The sequence below is a fragment of the Polypterus senegalus genome, chromosome 14 (genome assembly GCF_016835505.1).
Source record: "Polypterus senegalus isolate Bchr_013 chromosome 14, ASM1683550v1, whole genome shotgun sequence".
Lineage (NCBI taxonomy): Eukaryota > Metazoa > Chordata > Cladistia > Polypteriformes > Polypteridae > Polypterus > Polypterus senegalus.
In genome coordinates this window covers 145,199,307-145,213,531 of record NC_053167.1, presented here as the reverse complement: position 1 = coordinate 145,213,531, position 14,225 = coordinate 145,199,307, and the positions used below count along the sequence as shown (strand labels likewise).

The 14,225-nt window shown below is 51.3% G+C and overlaps 2 protein-coding genes across 4 annotated transcripts; both read right to left on the bottom strand.

Moving 5' to 3' along the window:
* Positions 1-2: 2 nt before the first annotated feature.
* bloc1s2 (biogenesis of lysosomal organelles complex-1, subunit 2) lies at positions 3-2,153 on the bottom strand. Its single transcript, XM_039736081.1, has 5 exons — positions 1,999-2,153; positions 1,805-1,921; positions 1,498-1,617; positions 259-363; positions 3-170 (listed from the first exon to the last, which is right to left on the bottom strand). The coding sequence occupies exons 1-5, from the start codon at positions 2,111-2,113 to the stop codon at positions 139-141; spliced, it is 489 nt and encodes a 162-aa protein (XP_039592015.1). The 5' UTR covers positions 2,114-2,153; the 3' UTR covers positions 3-138.
* A 2,131-nt stretch (positions 2,154-4,284) lies between these two features.
* ttc4 (tetratricopeptide repeat domain 4) lies at positions 4,285-14,150 on the bottom strand. 3 transcript variants are annotated; one of them, XM_039736077.1, is made up of 10 exons: positions 13,998-14,150; positions 11,185-11,302; positions 10,712-10,873; positions 8,946-9,023; positions 8,558-8,682; positions 7,558-7,644; positions 7,021-7,250; positions 5,068-5,152; positions 4,903-4,985; positions 4,285-4,795 (listed from the first exon to the last, which is right to left on the bottom strand). In XM_039736077.1, the coding sequence occupies exons 1-10, from the start codon at positions 14,112-14,114 to the stop codon at positions 4,693-4,695; spliced, it is 1,188 nt and encodes a 395-aa protein (XP_039592011.1). In that variant the 5' UTR covers positions 14,115-14,150; the 3' UTR covers positions 4,285-4,692. The 3 variants fall into 3 exon arrangements, with proteins under 3 accessions (XP_039592011.1, XP_039592012.1, XP_039592013.1); XM_039736078.1 differs by having other exon boundaries at positions 4,903-4,972; XM_039736079.1 differs by lacking the exon at positions 11,185-11,302 and having other exon boundaries at positions 13,998-14,115.
* Positions 14,151-14,225: the final 75 nt, after the last annotated feature.

The window sequence follows — 14,225 nt, the reverse complement described above, 5'->3', positions numbered from 1 at the left end:
CGTGGCCTTTGGGTGTCTTTATTTGTGACAAAACAAAGTACAACATTCAGTTATTTACAAAAAAGGTCCATCCTCCACATGTGGGCACCATGAAGGGCACCTGGGGACATGTGGCGGGTGCTGGGTGACGTCGCCAGCTCAGCGCTTTTCAAGCTTCTTAAATTTGGCTTCTGTATTACAAAAAAGAAAGAGAGAGACAGTTACCCGGCGGGCACACTCAAGGGGTACGTCGCACCGACCAGCCCTCGGTCCCCTCACCTAGCCGCTTGGAGTACGTGTCCAGTTTGTAGGCCGCCTGCTCCAGCGCCGTCACCTGCTCTTCAATCTGGTTGATCTGGTCCAAGTATGGCTGGAGCCCCGCATCTGAGAGACACAGAGGGTGACATCGGTAAGGGGACAGTCACTGCAGACGGGGCACACGAGTTTACTGCATCGATCACGAGACCGGGGGGCGTTACCCGTTATGTGTGGTGGTCTCAAAGCCCAAATCTTGCGATGGCCGTGATGTGCAGACCCCACCTGCATTTTCTTTTTACGCTGCGTATTCGCACTGCAGGACTCGGCTGTTTTTACAGGCCTGAGCGGTGGCACAAAGAATAAAAGCACTCGCCCTGCATACACTAAACACGCCTGCCTGGCGCTGCCCGTGGGGCACGAGCTCTAAAGACAACTGGCTTATGACTCCATTAAGACTTTGGTGAGCCCCCCAGTGTGGACCCTGTGCTCAGCTGGCCCCCGTGGCAGACATTGGGCTGCACCTCCTCCTATCTGATTTGAAACGCTTCAATTCCAGAGGCCACGTGGCCTTTTTGCACGACCTTTGGGGGCTTTGCTCAGGGGTCCTTTTGGTAGTAACCGTGTTCGAACCTCCCAGATGCCAGCGCAGGCCCTTCACTTCTGGAGGGTTTAACGACGGCAGCAGGCCACCCGGGTGAGAATACCTCAGCCCAGCTTCAGCTCCACCAGGCCTGCTGTGCTGGAGGCCATTGAGCCGACTGGCGAGGCGCTGCTGCGTTCAGATTCTGTAGGGTGAGGGTCTACATAAGCTGACGTAGAAGGCGAACGTATCCGGCTCTCCTAACGCACCGCGTTGTTAACCGTAAGCCAATACAATCCATTAATGGCCAAGATGACGCTGACAAACGTCACATGGCTTGGTGGTCTCGAGGCCAAGTAACATCAACTGGTCAGCTTGCTGAAGGTGACACATGTGACATTTTATTTTAACAGCACTCACGTCACTATGTGTGCCTGGGCGTGGTGGGCACTTGCTCAGATGCCAGCAGCTTTCCCAACTCCCAGAACAGGGCTCCCCAGTGTAGCTGGCATATCCTGGTAAAGCCCATTGAGGTGGTGTTCTGCGGTTCATTAGCGTAGTCCTTGTGGGGTCATTTCACCCGTTTAAGGTGTTCTTGTTCCCGGCCCTGTTCTTTCACGCTTGACTCCACGCACAATGTTATAAATGAGACCCCCGACCCCTGCCCAGGCCAGACTTACACTTGAGGTTCAAGTCCTTGAGGTTGCGGCTGATGTTCAGGGAGATGTCCCTCATCTCCAGGTACTTGAGGCTCGTCAGCTTGTTCATGTTCTCCAGCAGTTTGTAGTCCTCGCAGGTGGCTAAGAAAACACAAAACACAGACGGTCAGCACTCGGCGTGGCCTGCAGGCGGCGCTCTCATGGCCGGCTGTGCTGCGGCATTTAAAGCACACGGCTGCGGGTTCAAATCCTTTCAAATCCGATAAATACAAACGGGCGGGCGCAGGCGATGAACAATTGCAAGGCGCTACATGCGGCTCGGCGTCACCTGTGAGCTCCCCGTGCAGGAACACGCCCATCTTGTCAAACATGTCCCGGCACAGCAGCTGGATGTCGGGCTCCGCGGGCTCCGTCGCCTCCTCCGCTGTCTCCACACCGCCGTCCCCTGCGCATCACAAGAGCACACGTTAGGCACGAAAGCCGACCTGAGCGAGCCGAGTCGCGCTAAGGCCTACAACTCACCGCCCGTGGCCGGCTTCTTTACGCTCGCCTCCGAAGGCTGCTCCGCGGCGGTAGCACTGGCACTGACCTCGGCTCCTGTCTCCATCCTGAGCGTCTCCGCCGTCGCCTCCGCCATACCCTCAGCGGCCCATGTCACATGACAAATTGCTCACCTGACTGACTGCTCGCTCTCGTGACGTCACCACTTCAAAAAACTTTATTAACAGCAGCGACACCTGCGCCTGCGCTAACGGGACTTCGGTGTGAATGACAAACGGCGAAGACAGCGGTGGCATTGTAGAAGTATAAACCTCAGGAGTAAAAAGCAAAGCGTGCCGCTGTCATTTGGCATTTTGTGAAACTGGCGCTGAATCCAAATGGCAGCGAGTCTCGTAGAATAGAGGGGCCGTGACTGTGGTCCTCGGGGGTCCCTAACCGTCATAGTGGGCACAACTCAGCACCTGCTTTGACGTGGGGCTCAGAGATAATCGACGGTTGTGAAAACAGGAAGTGCTTCGTCGCTTACTCGAAGGAGACCGAAACGAGCCTCTCGTGGGTAAATCCATCGGAAATGACCGGCTGGCGACTCGTAAGGAGCTTACAAATCCCAGACGCCGAAGCGGACTGGACATTCACGCAGCAACTACCGCCTTAAAGTGGCCCACTGTGGGCTTGGAGACAACAGCAGCTCGCCTGCCGCGCACAAGTTGTTAACGAAACCGGTAAAAGTGACCGAAAGGCCGGACAAGAGCTTGGGCTGACCAGTGTGTCTGCTGCAGGCAAGACTGGCAAACTCGGAGCCAAGAGACCCGTCACTTTCTCCATTTTCAGTCAACTCCTAACGGTAACGGAGCCCACGATGTGTCGCTCGATGTGCCCATTATACACGAGGAAGACATCTGTGACATGGAAAGGGGGCTGAATGACAGCTTGCAGCCATTGCGGCCCCCTAGGACCCATCATAGTGAAAGGAGAGGACGGGACCGCAGTCCTCCGGGATGTGGAGAAAATCTGATTCAGATGGGGGCAAGGCAATGCCAGCAGCTGGCAGATGCCCACCCTGGACCTGCCAATTTGGGGGTCACCTATGATGTTTTCACCAAGTAGAACTTCAGTAACTCCAATGCACTGGCCGCTCAGTGCCCAAGGGGGCTATTGAAGATGGGGTAGTCAATGCAACTCTATATATCCATTGAGAGAAAGGCTGGCACTCCAGGAGGAAAATAAAAACAATAACAAGCGGGCACAGGGAGACATGAAAGGTCTTGGAGAGGGGAGGCCAAGCCAGGATTTGAGGTCACTAACACATAACTTTCAACAAATTTGGTTGACATCAATGGTGTCCTCCTTTTTAGTCCATTTACCCTGATGAAGGTGGCAGTGTTGACACGTACAGTTAGGCTGACCAGGCCTTCATGATCCCCAGTACTAGTTCAAGTCCCTCAGGTGTGTCCTGCCAGCCCCATGGTTTTCTGTCACAAAGAGGACTCAAACTGGATGGGGCGCCTTTTTTCACCTTTGCCACTTTTTGGTTTGTCTTCTGACTGGCTCCCTCTTGCTGCCAGTCAGCCCACCTGTTTGGTGGCACTTACTTTGTGCACGTCTCAGGGCCTTAGCTTGGTCCTTTTGTCACCATCCATCTGCCAGTTTCACCTTGGCTCCAATTCCCTGCTGCCAGTCAGCTGATCTCTGAACCCCCAGGTACAAATCAGTTTAGCCACAGCCACTACTCATATCACCTGTTTGGCACTCCTGCCCTCTGCCATTCTTAGCTCAGATTATTTTGGCCCCGCCCTCCACCTGACATCACTTTATTCCACTTGATAGGCCCCACCCCCTGCCTGGCACACGTCATTTTAGTCCCATCCTGTACTCATCACCTCCAATGTGCCCCACTCTCAAGGTGGTCCAGCAGACCGCTATATGCTCCCCCTCCTTTATCACTGTGGCATTACCCCCAAGCTGATGCCACCATTGTGAGGCATACTTACCAATGCCTATCTCCAAGACCACCATCACATGAATGAGCTGTAAAGTTTACTAAGAGCTCCTAATTCTGGGGTCCACGTCTCATAAGCCCCAGCCATCATCCTTATCTACTGAGCTCCAAATCACAGGGGGTCCTTCAGCTCCCACCTCAATGCCACAATGATGGCGACCCCAAGCACTTGCTGACAGTCTGTGCAAATTGTGCACGATGGTGGGCATTGTAAAAGAAACTACCTTCAGAATGGCCATCCAACGACAGGTTAAAACCCGCTGCCCTCCCACCCGTGCCAGCTCTGCATACCTACTGTACTTCTGAAGGGCACTTTTTATATTTTATTGCAGTTTGTTTAACAAAAGGCCATCCACACTGTCATGGCCCACATTGGCACTGTTAGTCATGGAAACTCTGTGAGCACAGACCACTGTGGGGTATGCATGATGTTTCAAGGTGGTGGGTGCCACCTGTCTGGTTCTCCTGTGCCATCCCCCATGTCACCAGATCATGATACGCCTTCCACCGTGTTCTTAGTTTATCCAATATGCCAGTTAACAGGGTGCCACTGGGCAAGTGTGGGCATCGAAAAAGCAACAGCGCTACCAAGTCCAGCAGATGATGGGTACTGCAAAGTCTCCATGCTTTAAACAGTGGGAGAGGGGGCTGCCCTCAACTTCACCCCCTGGTCAGCAGGTGGCACCTGAACAGCCAGCGTCCATCCAGAAGGTGGCTCACTCTGCGCCATGCACCTTCCTCTCCGCTAAGAACTCGCGCTCAAACGAGGAACCCTTAACGAGGATGATGAACGCGGGGGTGCCATCTTTAATAAAACACCTGAAAAACAAAGCTATTGGTTCAAGATGGAGGAGCCTGACCATCGACCAACATGAGACCACAGAGAAATGAAAGGGTAGGCACCTCAGAGTGAAAAGACCACCCACCTGTCACGGGTCAGCACCTGCCGCAGGGTGTGTGTGGGAGTCACATGGTGCAGCTCTTCACGCTCCTCATCTTCAAAAAAGAGCTGTGAATGAACCGAGAGCTCAGAGGTCAAGTGGCACACGACGGGCAGCGTCACAACCTGGCAAGCCTCACTGGTCACTAACCTGTAGATCCTGGGGGCTGTACTTCCTGTCGGCATCCCACGATGGTCGCTCCTCACCAAACATCACAGCCAAGTGGTCTACGAACCTGAGGCAGACAGGAAGGTGGACAACCAGGTCACTTAGGATCACTCCCAGTAAAATGTACTGGCATGGTGACCCGAGCTGGGACCTTAACTCAAAGAATGTCCCCCTTTACTGGTGACTGCTGTCATGCTGGAGGACACCATGGTGACCTGACGTTGATGTTCCTATCGGAACCTGTGCAGAGTTGACAGCCATGTGTCCAGTCAGGACTGACCAATAGGAGCAAAGATAAGGCACAGGACGGCCAATGAGAGCGCTGGGCCAGACATGTGAGCCAGCAAATAGGGGCCTTTAGTTATAATGAAAAATAAAAACGGGATGCACTGACCACTGAAGGACACGAAGTCAACGGGACGGACTGACCACTGAAGGACACGCAGTCAACGGGACACACTGACCACTGAAGGACACGCAGTCAACGGGACGAACTGACCTGTCAAGGACACAAAGTCAACAGGACGGACTGACCACTGAAGGACACGCAGTCAACGGGACGCACTGACCAGTCAAAGACGTGGAGTCGGTGAACGGCCAGCAGATGGCAGCACTTCTCGATATGGTGGGCTATCGGCCTCAGCTTGCTAGGTATTATCTGGAGAGGACTTGGCACTGCCAGGATATCCAATCACGTTGCCCCCCCCCAATTAAGTTATACACATTGCTGTGAAAAGGTATTTGCCCCCCTTCCTCACCTCCTCCGTTTGTGTGAGTTGGACACAATGGGTGATCTCTGAAAAAGTAATTGCCCCCATAGTTTCAGCACCTTTTCAATCCCACGTCCTCTCATTTGAGCTCAGTCTTTCACATCGCTACTCTCATGTCCTTTAATTCAGACACACTTGTAAGTTCTGGATCATCTGACGCTCCCTTCAGCTCAAGTCAGGACTTTGACTAGGCCACCCCAAGACCTCGGAGCCATTCAGCTGTCGACTTGCTTCTGTGTTTTGGCTCCTTGTCCAGCTGCAGAAGCCAATGCCACTTCAGCTCCTGGTCATGGAGAGACACCTTCAGAATATTTTGGTCCAGGGCACACTTTCTGGTTCCTTCAATAATGGCAGGTCTTCCAGAGCATCTCCATCCCATCACACTAGCACCCCATGTTTCACTGCAGGTCTGATGTTCCCACTGTCCATCTGTCATCATCTGAAAGGGCTTAGGGGATCCTCCAGTTGTTTAAGGCATGGATGTTCCTCTTGGATAGCAGAAGTTTCTTCTTTGCTCCTTTCCCAACAATCCCGTTCTTCCTCCGTTTCTTCCTGCTCCTGTAGTCCTGAGCACTGGGGGGCTTCAGCTGAGATTACAGAGGCCTGCCGTTCTTCAGGTGAATTTCTTGCTGTGCTTTGGCCAGCCTGTGTTGTCCATTTACAGATACGGACTCTCGCTGTGACTTTGTCTTCCTTTCCTTTCCTTTCCTGACTGGTAAGATTTAAGCACTTTTTTCTCATTACATCTTCTGGAATCTTCTATAATGGAGTCCTAGTGTTCTTCTGGAAACCCTTTAGTAACAACAGCAAGGACCAATGCGGGATCTGGTGAGGTTCAGATTAACAGGACTGGCTGGCTGTGCTCACTGAGTCGGAGTCGAATTATCAGTAACTCTGGTCCTCTGTTTGAGTGAGGAACCAAGGGGGCAATTATTATTTCACAGGCGCTGGATGATTAGAAATGGTGTTCTATGTCTGTTCTGTCCCCCGTCTCTAAACTTGTGGCCATTCATCGTGACAAACACAGTGGCCATCAGGACAGGGGCACAACACTGTGTGTCTCCCACATTCACAGCCCACCTACAAATCAAACTGCTGCTCATGCGTACCTTGAAGCTGAACCTTAGAACACGTGAAGCCGATGTCCCCTTCCTCACACACATACCTGGTCTCTTCGTGAAAAGCCGCTATGAGGTCAGTCTGTCCGTACTCGGGGTACAAGAAGAGAACGGGCCAGCTGAGGTGACCTTGCTCATCTAGAAGCACCTGATGGCCACAGCTACCCAGTGACAGCTGCTCCAGCCCTCCAGACAGGCTCTCCTCCTCCTCCTCCTCCTCATCACCTGAGCTCTGTCGACATGGCTGCAGTGGGGCAGACAGCTTGATGCCACGATTCTGGATTTGAAAGAGAAAGAGAGACTCGGGTCAGGAATGAAGTTCACACAGACAGCAGTGGGCACAAGATGCCAGGCAAGGACCTACTGGTGCCAGTGCCTCCTGGTGGATGGCACATCTCTAAAGAAGCATGAAGTCTGAAATATGGCGATGAAGAAAGTCCTGCACTGGTAGGCAGGCCTGCTCACACTATGGCACCATCGCCAAGTGGTCTCCTTCACTGCCGCCTTTCAGTCCCGGTCACTCACTCAAGAAGACCACAAACACGTGGGACCCCCGGGCCACAAGCAGTACACCGACCACTGACCTGGATGGCCTTGATCAGGGCCTCCTTATGGCTGCGCTCCTTCTTCTCTTTCATTTGTGCTTTCCTCACGTCTCGCTCTTGCAGCCTCTACAAATAAAACACAAAAGAAGAACAATGGCGTCCGAGGCTCTCGTCTCGACTGCTTAACGTCTTTGTGAAAGGCAGCACATAAAAACGGACTCCCCTACGCCGCAGTGGGCACACGTTCCTCACAGATACGCTTGGTCTCATCATGTAAAGCTGCTATGACGTCAGTCAGTGTGTACCCGGGACACGCGACGTAGGTCAGGTGACACTTAGTGGCATTAAATAGAACGTCACTCAGTTTGGGTTGATAGGCCGGCTGTCGTAACACAGAGAGAGTGCAGCGACATTTCAAGCTGCATGGCCTAATCAACATGACAACAGGGAAAAACGAAAACCCGCTCTTCTTTATTGGCAAACAGATGACTGCAAAGCCACGGAAACGCAAATGTCTGACTGGGTAAAGACACACGGCTCCTCGTCAATGGCAAGGAGAGGCCAGGACGTCAGCTTCACCAGTGAACACCTGTAATGCTCTCCTGAACATCAAATTATTGTAGCCACGGAGTCCGTTTCTCTCATTTCTGTTTCAAGCTGCGCTATCAGGAGGACGAGGCTGCCATCACAATGTGGGCACCTAACTGTGGGGCTCGGGGTCTCTAATGCCCCTCCGAGTCGAGATGTTCATTCTACTCCAGTCAGACATGCCTTCCTGTGTTTTATTTAAATGATTTAATCGGTTTGAGCGGCTCTATGGGTTTTAAACCAACTTGTGCCAACCTGTACAACTAGGGTCCCCTCTTTGGCCAAGTCTGGCAGCAGCAGCAGCAGCACCCTAACGCCCAACACGGCTCACTTTGTTTTCGGTAACGTTTTTTAATTTTCCAGTAGTAAACCACCAAGTTGACTCTGGTGACTTTGTTAACGTGAATTGTGAACGGTGTGTTGGCCTCCCCGGCCCTCCGCTCTCCCTCACCTTCAGCTTGTCAGCCTTCTGTCGGAGCTCCAGCAGCTGCGTCTCCTTTGGCTCGAGCGCCAGGCCTTCATCACACCACGCTAGGGCTTCAGCGAAGTTCTTCATTTCCACGTGACATAAAGCTCCTTGTTTGGAGGAAAAGAAATGAAAAACACCCATCAGAAGTGCACGGCGGCCGTCACAAACGCGTATGGCTTATAAGGGGTGTCGCGACACAAAATAATTATGGGGCACGACGTACATGCCAGGCTGTGGTACAACCTGGCCAAACAGAAACCCAAGAGGTAGCACAAGCTGGCATTACCAAAGAAAAGCCCTGGCACGGCACAGCACAGCCTCTCATCACCCGGCCTAATGGCTCTCAAGGTATGGCACGCTTGACACTCACCTCGAATGATGGCTTTCAGGTGGCTGGGTTTCAATTTTCTTGCTGCCAGTACATCCTTCAGTGCCGACTGTCGGTTGCCTAAGATGAAGAGATGCACAGAGTGAGGTGCCCTCAGTACCCTCCAAGTGAATGCCTTTTGCCGTCAGAGGTTTTTACTTTCTGCCACTTGTTTGGTCCCTAAGCTGACGTCCAGCGTACTCATTTTTAGGAAGTCACTGCACACTGAAGACATTCCAAAGGACTGTAAAATGACAAATGGCATCCCATAATATAAAAAAGGGTGACAGGGCCGATCAGAGCAACTACAGGAAGTTAAGCCAGTAAGCTGAACATGAAACATCACAGAAAAATGAATGGAAGGAATTATTAAGGAGAAGATGGAGCAACACATGGCAAGGACAGGACAGTCAGCGTGGGGTCAGAAGAGGGAGGTCGGGTTTGACTAACAGCCTGGAATTCAATGAGGAGGAACACAAGGAGACGAGGAGAGAGGAGCAGATGAGATGATTGATGAGGACTTTCAGAAAGCATTTGATGAGGTGCCACATGAGAGGTGGGCATCAAACTAAAACAAGTGGGAGTTCTGGGTGATGTTTTTAGATGGGTGCAGAATTGGCTCAGACACAGGAAGCAGAGGGTGATGGTGCGAGGAACCTCATGAGAACTGGCCGATGTTAAGAGTGGTGACCAGCAGGGGGCAGTGTGGGGGCCGCTGCTATTTTTAATATCTATAAATGATTTAATTAGGAATATAAGGAACAAGCTGGTCAAGTTGGCAGATGATACCAAGATAGGTGGATCAGCAGATAATCTGGAATCCGTTATATCATCACAGAAGGACTTGGACAGCAGACAGGCTTGATTTGTGGACGATGAAATTTAATGTCAGTAAATGTAAAGAATTACACATAGGAAGTAAAAATATTAGGTTTGAATACACAATGGGGGTCTGAACATCGAGAGTCCACCTTATGAGAAGGATTTAGGAGTCATAGTGGACTCTAAGCTGTTGACTTCCCAACAGTGTTCAGAGGCCATTAACAGAATGTTAGGTTATATAGCGCCTTGATGTGTGCAGTACAAGTCACAGGAGGTGACGCTCAGGCTTTATAACTCACTGGTGAGGCTTCATCTGGAGTACGGGGGGCAGCTGGGGTCTCCATAAAGACAGAGCAGCACAAGAGAAGGTCCAGAGAAGAGCGACTAGACTGATTATGGGGGGGCTACAGGGGTTGAGTTATGAAGATTAAAAGAGCTGAGCCTTTACAGTTTAAGTAAAAGAAGATGAAGACGTGACAGGACTGAAGTGTTTAAAATTATGAAGGGCGTCAGTCCAGTGGATCATGACTGTTATTTTAAAATGAGCTCATCAAGAACATGGGGACACAGCAATTAACGAGAGACACTTGGAATAAGCGACCAAGTAGTGTGGTGGACAGTAAGACGTCAGGGACTTTCAAAACTCGACTTGAAATAAGAGGACAGGACTGGCGAGCTTTGTTGGGCTGAACGGCCGCTTCTCGTCCAGATTGTTCTAATGTGCGTGGAGCTTTGCTGCGGCCACAGGAGATGCCCGCTCCCTCTCTCAGTCTGACACTTTACAGCCTTGGGTGCCGTTTGGGCCACCTCAGCCATATTTACCCGCTAACCCCGGCTGACTGGCGATTCCCTTCTTTGCCACCATGGTACTACCCTCGTTCACGGGTTACACACAGGAGTGTATTTTCTATGCTCGTGTGTCCAAACTCTGAAACAGAAAGCAGTACCCAAGTAGAATTGTGCGGCAGCCCGGTTGGTGTAGAGGACGACGTTGAGCTCAGAGTCGCTGCACTTCTTTTTCAGCCCCTCTGTGTAGCTGATGACGGCCTTTTTGTAATCCCGCTGCTTGAAATACTCGTTGCCTTCACATTTGTAGGTCTTGGCCTGCTCTGAAATGAGACAATGCAGCAGACGGTTAGTGACACTCGCCCTCAAGAGTCACCGGCTCCTCCACGGCATCAGGCACAGCTGATTGTTTGTAGTGCCTTAAAAAGGGGTCTGTGATGCCAAGTGTAATAAACAGGCCAACCCGGACCCCGAACAGATCAGCACCCACTGGCACACACACTTCATCACCTCTGCTTCATTCAGACGTTAACATTCAGACTACTCTCGTCATGCGCTCAGAAGCTCACACACAACACTTGAAATAATCTTCTGGATAAGAACCGAAACAAAGAGGGCCGGGCCATGGCGCTACCTTCGAGGGGTCTGTCGTCATCAAAAATAATGGACTGCAGACAGGCGAGCTCAGGATTTTTAAGAGGGTCAATCTCGTCTGGAGCCTTCTTCATGAACATGGGGACTTGGTCAAATTCCTAGGAAGAGAGGAACGGGAAAAGCAGGAGTTGAGCCCATGGGAGTGACGTCCTAAACACTGAGCACGCTGGTGAAGCTGAAAGCAGGCGGACCGCCGGGGTGGACGCTGGCCCTGATGAGTCCCATTAAAACAGCCAACTCCTGGACTACATGGGCCGTGCAATCCGACGCTCACGTGTTTCGTTGTTAATTAACTTCTCGCCTGAAAGGGTTAAAGCACGTGGGAAAAGTCTGACCGCATGTAAACGCCATTGTTACACGCAACGATAAAACGGAGGGAGTACTGAAAGTACACAGAAAGTACTGATGAGGCACAAGAGTCGTCTGTCACTCGGGGCAGATATAAGGGGGGCACAGCGTGTGCCCTGGGGGCCTTGGCATATGCGACAGACAACAGTTCTGCCATTTTTCTGTTTAACGCGTTATTCCACACAACACACGTATGTAGTTACTCATAAATGATATCACTGCCCCTCGTACTGATCTGAGGGAGACCACCCCACCGGCTCAATTATTTTAGATGTGACCCGCTGTCCCCTGCGGCTCCGCCCACGTAGCAGTGAAATAGGACAACAATTCAATATTAAAAATAAAGATGTAATCATTTGTGTTGATAAGACTTTCTATCGATGGATTTCATATCCGAGGGTCTCTTGGTAAACAATACTTTTGGTTTTGTTTGCTATCGGGGCTGAGAATGCAGCTGTGATCTCTAAATGCCAAAAATGTAAAAAGTCGTCAAGGCATCTCTGGCCACGCAGAAGGCGGGTACACTCGGACGCCAAGCGCTGGCACTGCGTCTGATCGCGTTCAGCTCTGATGGAAAGGCGTCGCCCACGTGGCCGTGACATCTGTGCCAATGAGCAGGTACCCACTAAAACGCACATCTCGTTAAAGTCGTCAATGACTTGCGGGTGAACACAGACAGAGGCCGTCGATCTGTTCTCCTCCTCTTAGATCTGAGGGCCGCATTTGACACCATCGCTCACAATACTCTTAGAAATCGCCTTAGTCAATGGGTGGGCCTCTCTGGCAGGGTCTTAAATTGGTTTGAATCCCACCTGGCAGGGAGAAAATTCTTTGTAAGTTGAGGTAATTACAACTCAAAGACCCCTGATATTCTATATGACGATCCACAAGGGTCTCTCCTGTGCCCGCTGCTCTTTTCGATCTCCATACTGCCATGAGGTCAGTAGTGGTGAGGCGGGCAGCCTTCTGCTGTTGGGCACCTCAAATCTGGAAATACTGTGCAGCACTTTAAAAAACTGCTAAGAACTCATTATCTGAACATGGCTTTCTCAGAGCTTCACCTTAGTGTAACTCTGATATTCTGTACAGTGGGCATGGAAAGGAATCACCCCCTTCAAAATATTAGATTAGGGTTAGAGTCCATTAGATGGGCAGCCACCGACTGGTAAGGTCCATTGGCCTCGGGGTGTGGATACCAGCAGAGCTTGAGGCTCATGGAGTTGGAAAAAAAAGGTGTGGCAGATGGAGACAAGGGTGTGATGCAGGGCCAGAATTAAAACTGCCGGACCTGCAATGGGGTTTGCAATGTCAGTCAAGGGAAGAACAACGGCCCAGACGTTCATCTGCAGCTCCACACAAGGAGGTTTGGCGGCTCACTTGTAACCCACTGAAGTGCCACGTTTAACACCCCTGCTGCACCACGTGGCGTGCCTGCTTTGCCACCTAACAGCTCAAGACCCCCGCTGATATGCTGTTGTCACGAGCTGCACAACCACAATAGACAAATGAAGACCATCCCATGGTTTCAAAGAGTTGTGTGCCTTTTCAAGAAGCTCGAAGTGGTCGCTGGGTTGACCAACTCTGAAGGAGGGCTATGTAACGGCACTGGAAAGCTGCATCTGCCAGGGCTGCATCACCCTTAGTGCGAGCTGGCACTCCATCACCAGCGGCAGGGGTGCCTATAAAAACAGCAAACCGACCTCCATCTATGCACCCTTGGCGAGATGCTTAAAGGGAGTCCATTATGGCCACCGGTGCCAGTGCTCCGGTATACTTATCTGTGTTTCTCACACAATATAAATGTTTCAATGCATCGCCGGTCTTTTTCTGTGCCACTGGGTTAAACGTATTTGATTCTGTGTGACGCTACACTTCACATTCTGACTTTTCTAATGATCATGTTTGTCCTTTTTCAAGCCCGTAGCAGTCTGCCTGGCGCGTACGGAATTCATTTTGTGACATTACCCAGCATTCCACGGGGTGCTCCAGGTCAGCGCGCACCTTTGCTCCTTTCCTCGGACCCCAAGACGCCCACTGTTGCGGTATTTAGCACCTTGACCCGCAGCGCAGGACACACTAGCAGCGCTAAACCCCGAAGTTGTTGTAAGTACGGACTGAGACCGGATCGGCAACTGACCCCGAGTGCACACCGATTTGAAGCAGCTCTCCGATTTGACTTGATTGTCTTGCTTCTCTTCCCTGACGGGCACTTTACAGCGTCCACTAAATCGTTAACCGTTTAAAAACATCGCATATGGTTTTAATCAGACTAACAACTCTTATGGACTTTGTGTTTGATACCTTGTTATGCTCAACAGAAATTAAAACTACAGTACTGTCATTCTGAAGGAGGCAACACGAATAAGCAGCCGTACTGACGCTCCTCCCTCCGGGGTATGAAAGATGAGGCAGCGAGCGGATTTCCACGACAAGACCGAGCCTCACCTCCTCCCATTTGTCCTCGCTGAAACCGCCTTTATATTTCTGATGTGCAAACTTGTCCAAAAACTGGTCCATGTAGTCCTCATCGTCGTCGCCCTCGTGCTGCGCGGGGCTCGCCATTGCTGTTCTACTGGAAAAGACCGACGCTGACAACACGAGCCAATCAACGCGTTTGTTTACATCACATGACTATTTTTAACTCCCACCCGACTGCAGGACGCACTTCCGGGT

Coding starts and splice junctions, on each gene's coding strand:
- ttc4 (XM_039736077.1), bottom strand. CDS start 14,114: ATGGCGAGCCCCGCGCAGCACGAGGGCGACGACGATGAGGACTACATG. Junction 9,024..10,711: donor TGCCGCACAATTCTACTTGG/GTACTGCTTTCT, acceptor TCTTCATCTTAG/GCAACCGACAGTCGGCACTG. Junction 4,986..5,067: donor ACAGCCCCCAGGATCTACAG/GTTAGTGACCAG, acceptor GTTCATTCACAG/CTCTTTTTTGAAGATGAGGA.
- bloc1s2 (XM_039736081.1), bottom strand. CDS start 2,113: ATGGCGGAGGCGACGGCGGAGACGCTCAGGATGGAGACAGGAGCCGAG. Junction 1,922..1,998: donor AAAGAAGCCGGCCACGGGCG/GTGAGTTGTAGG, acceptor TGTGATGCGCAG/GGGACGGCGGTGTGGAGACA. Junction 364..1,497: donor CAAGGACTTGAACCTCAAGT/GTAAGTCTGGCC, acceptor TGTGTCTCTCAG/ATGCGGGGCTCCAGCCATAC.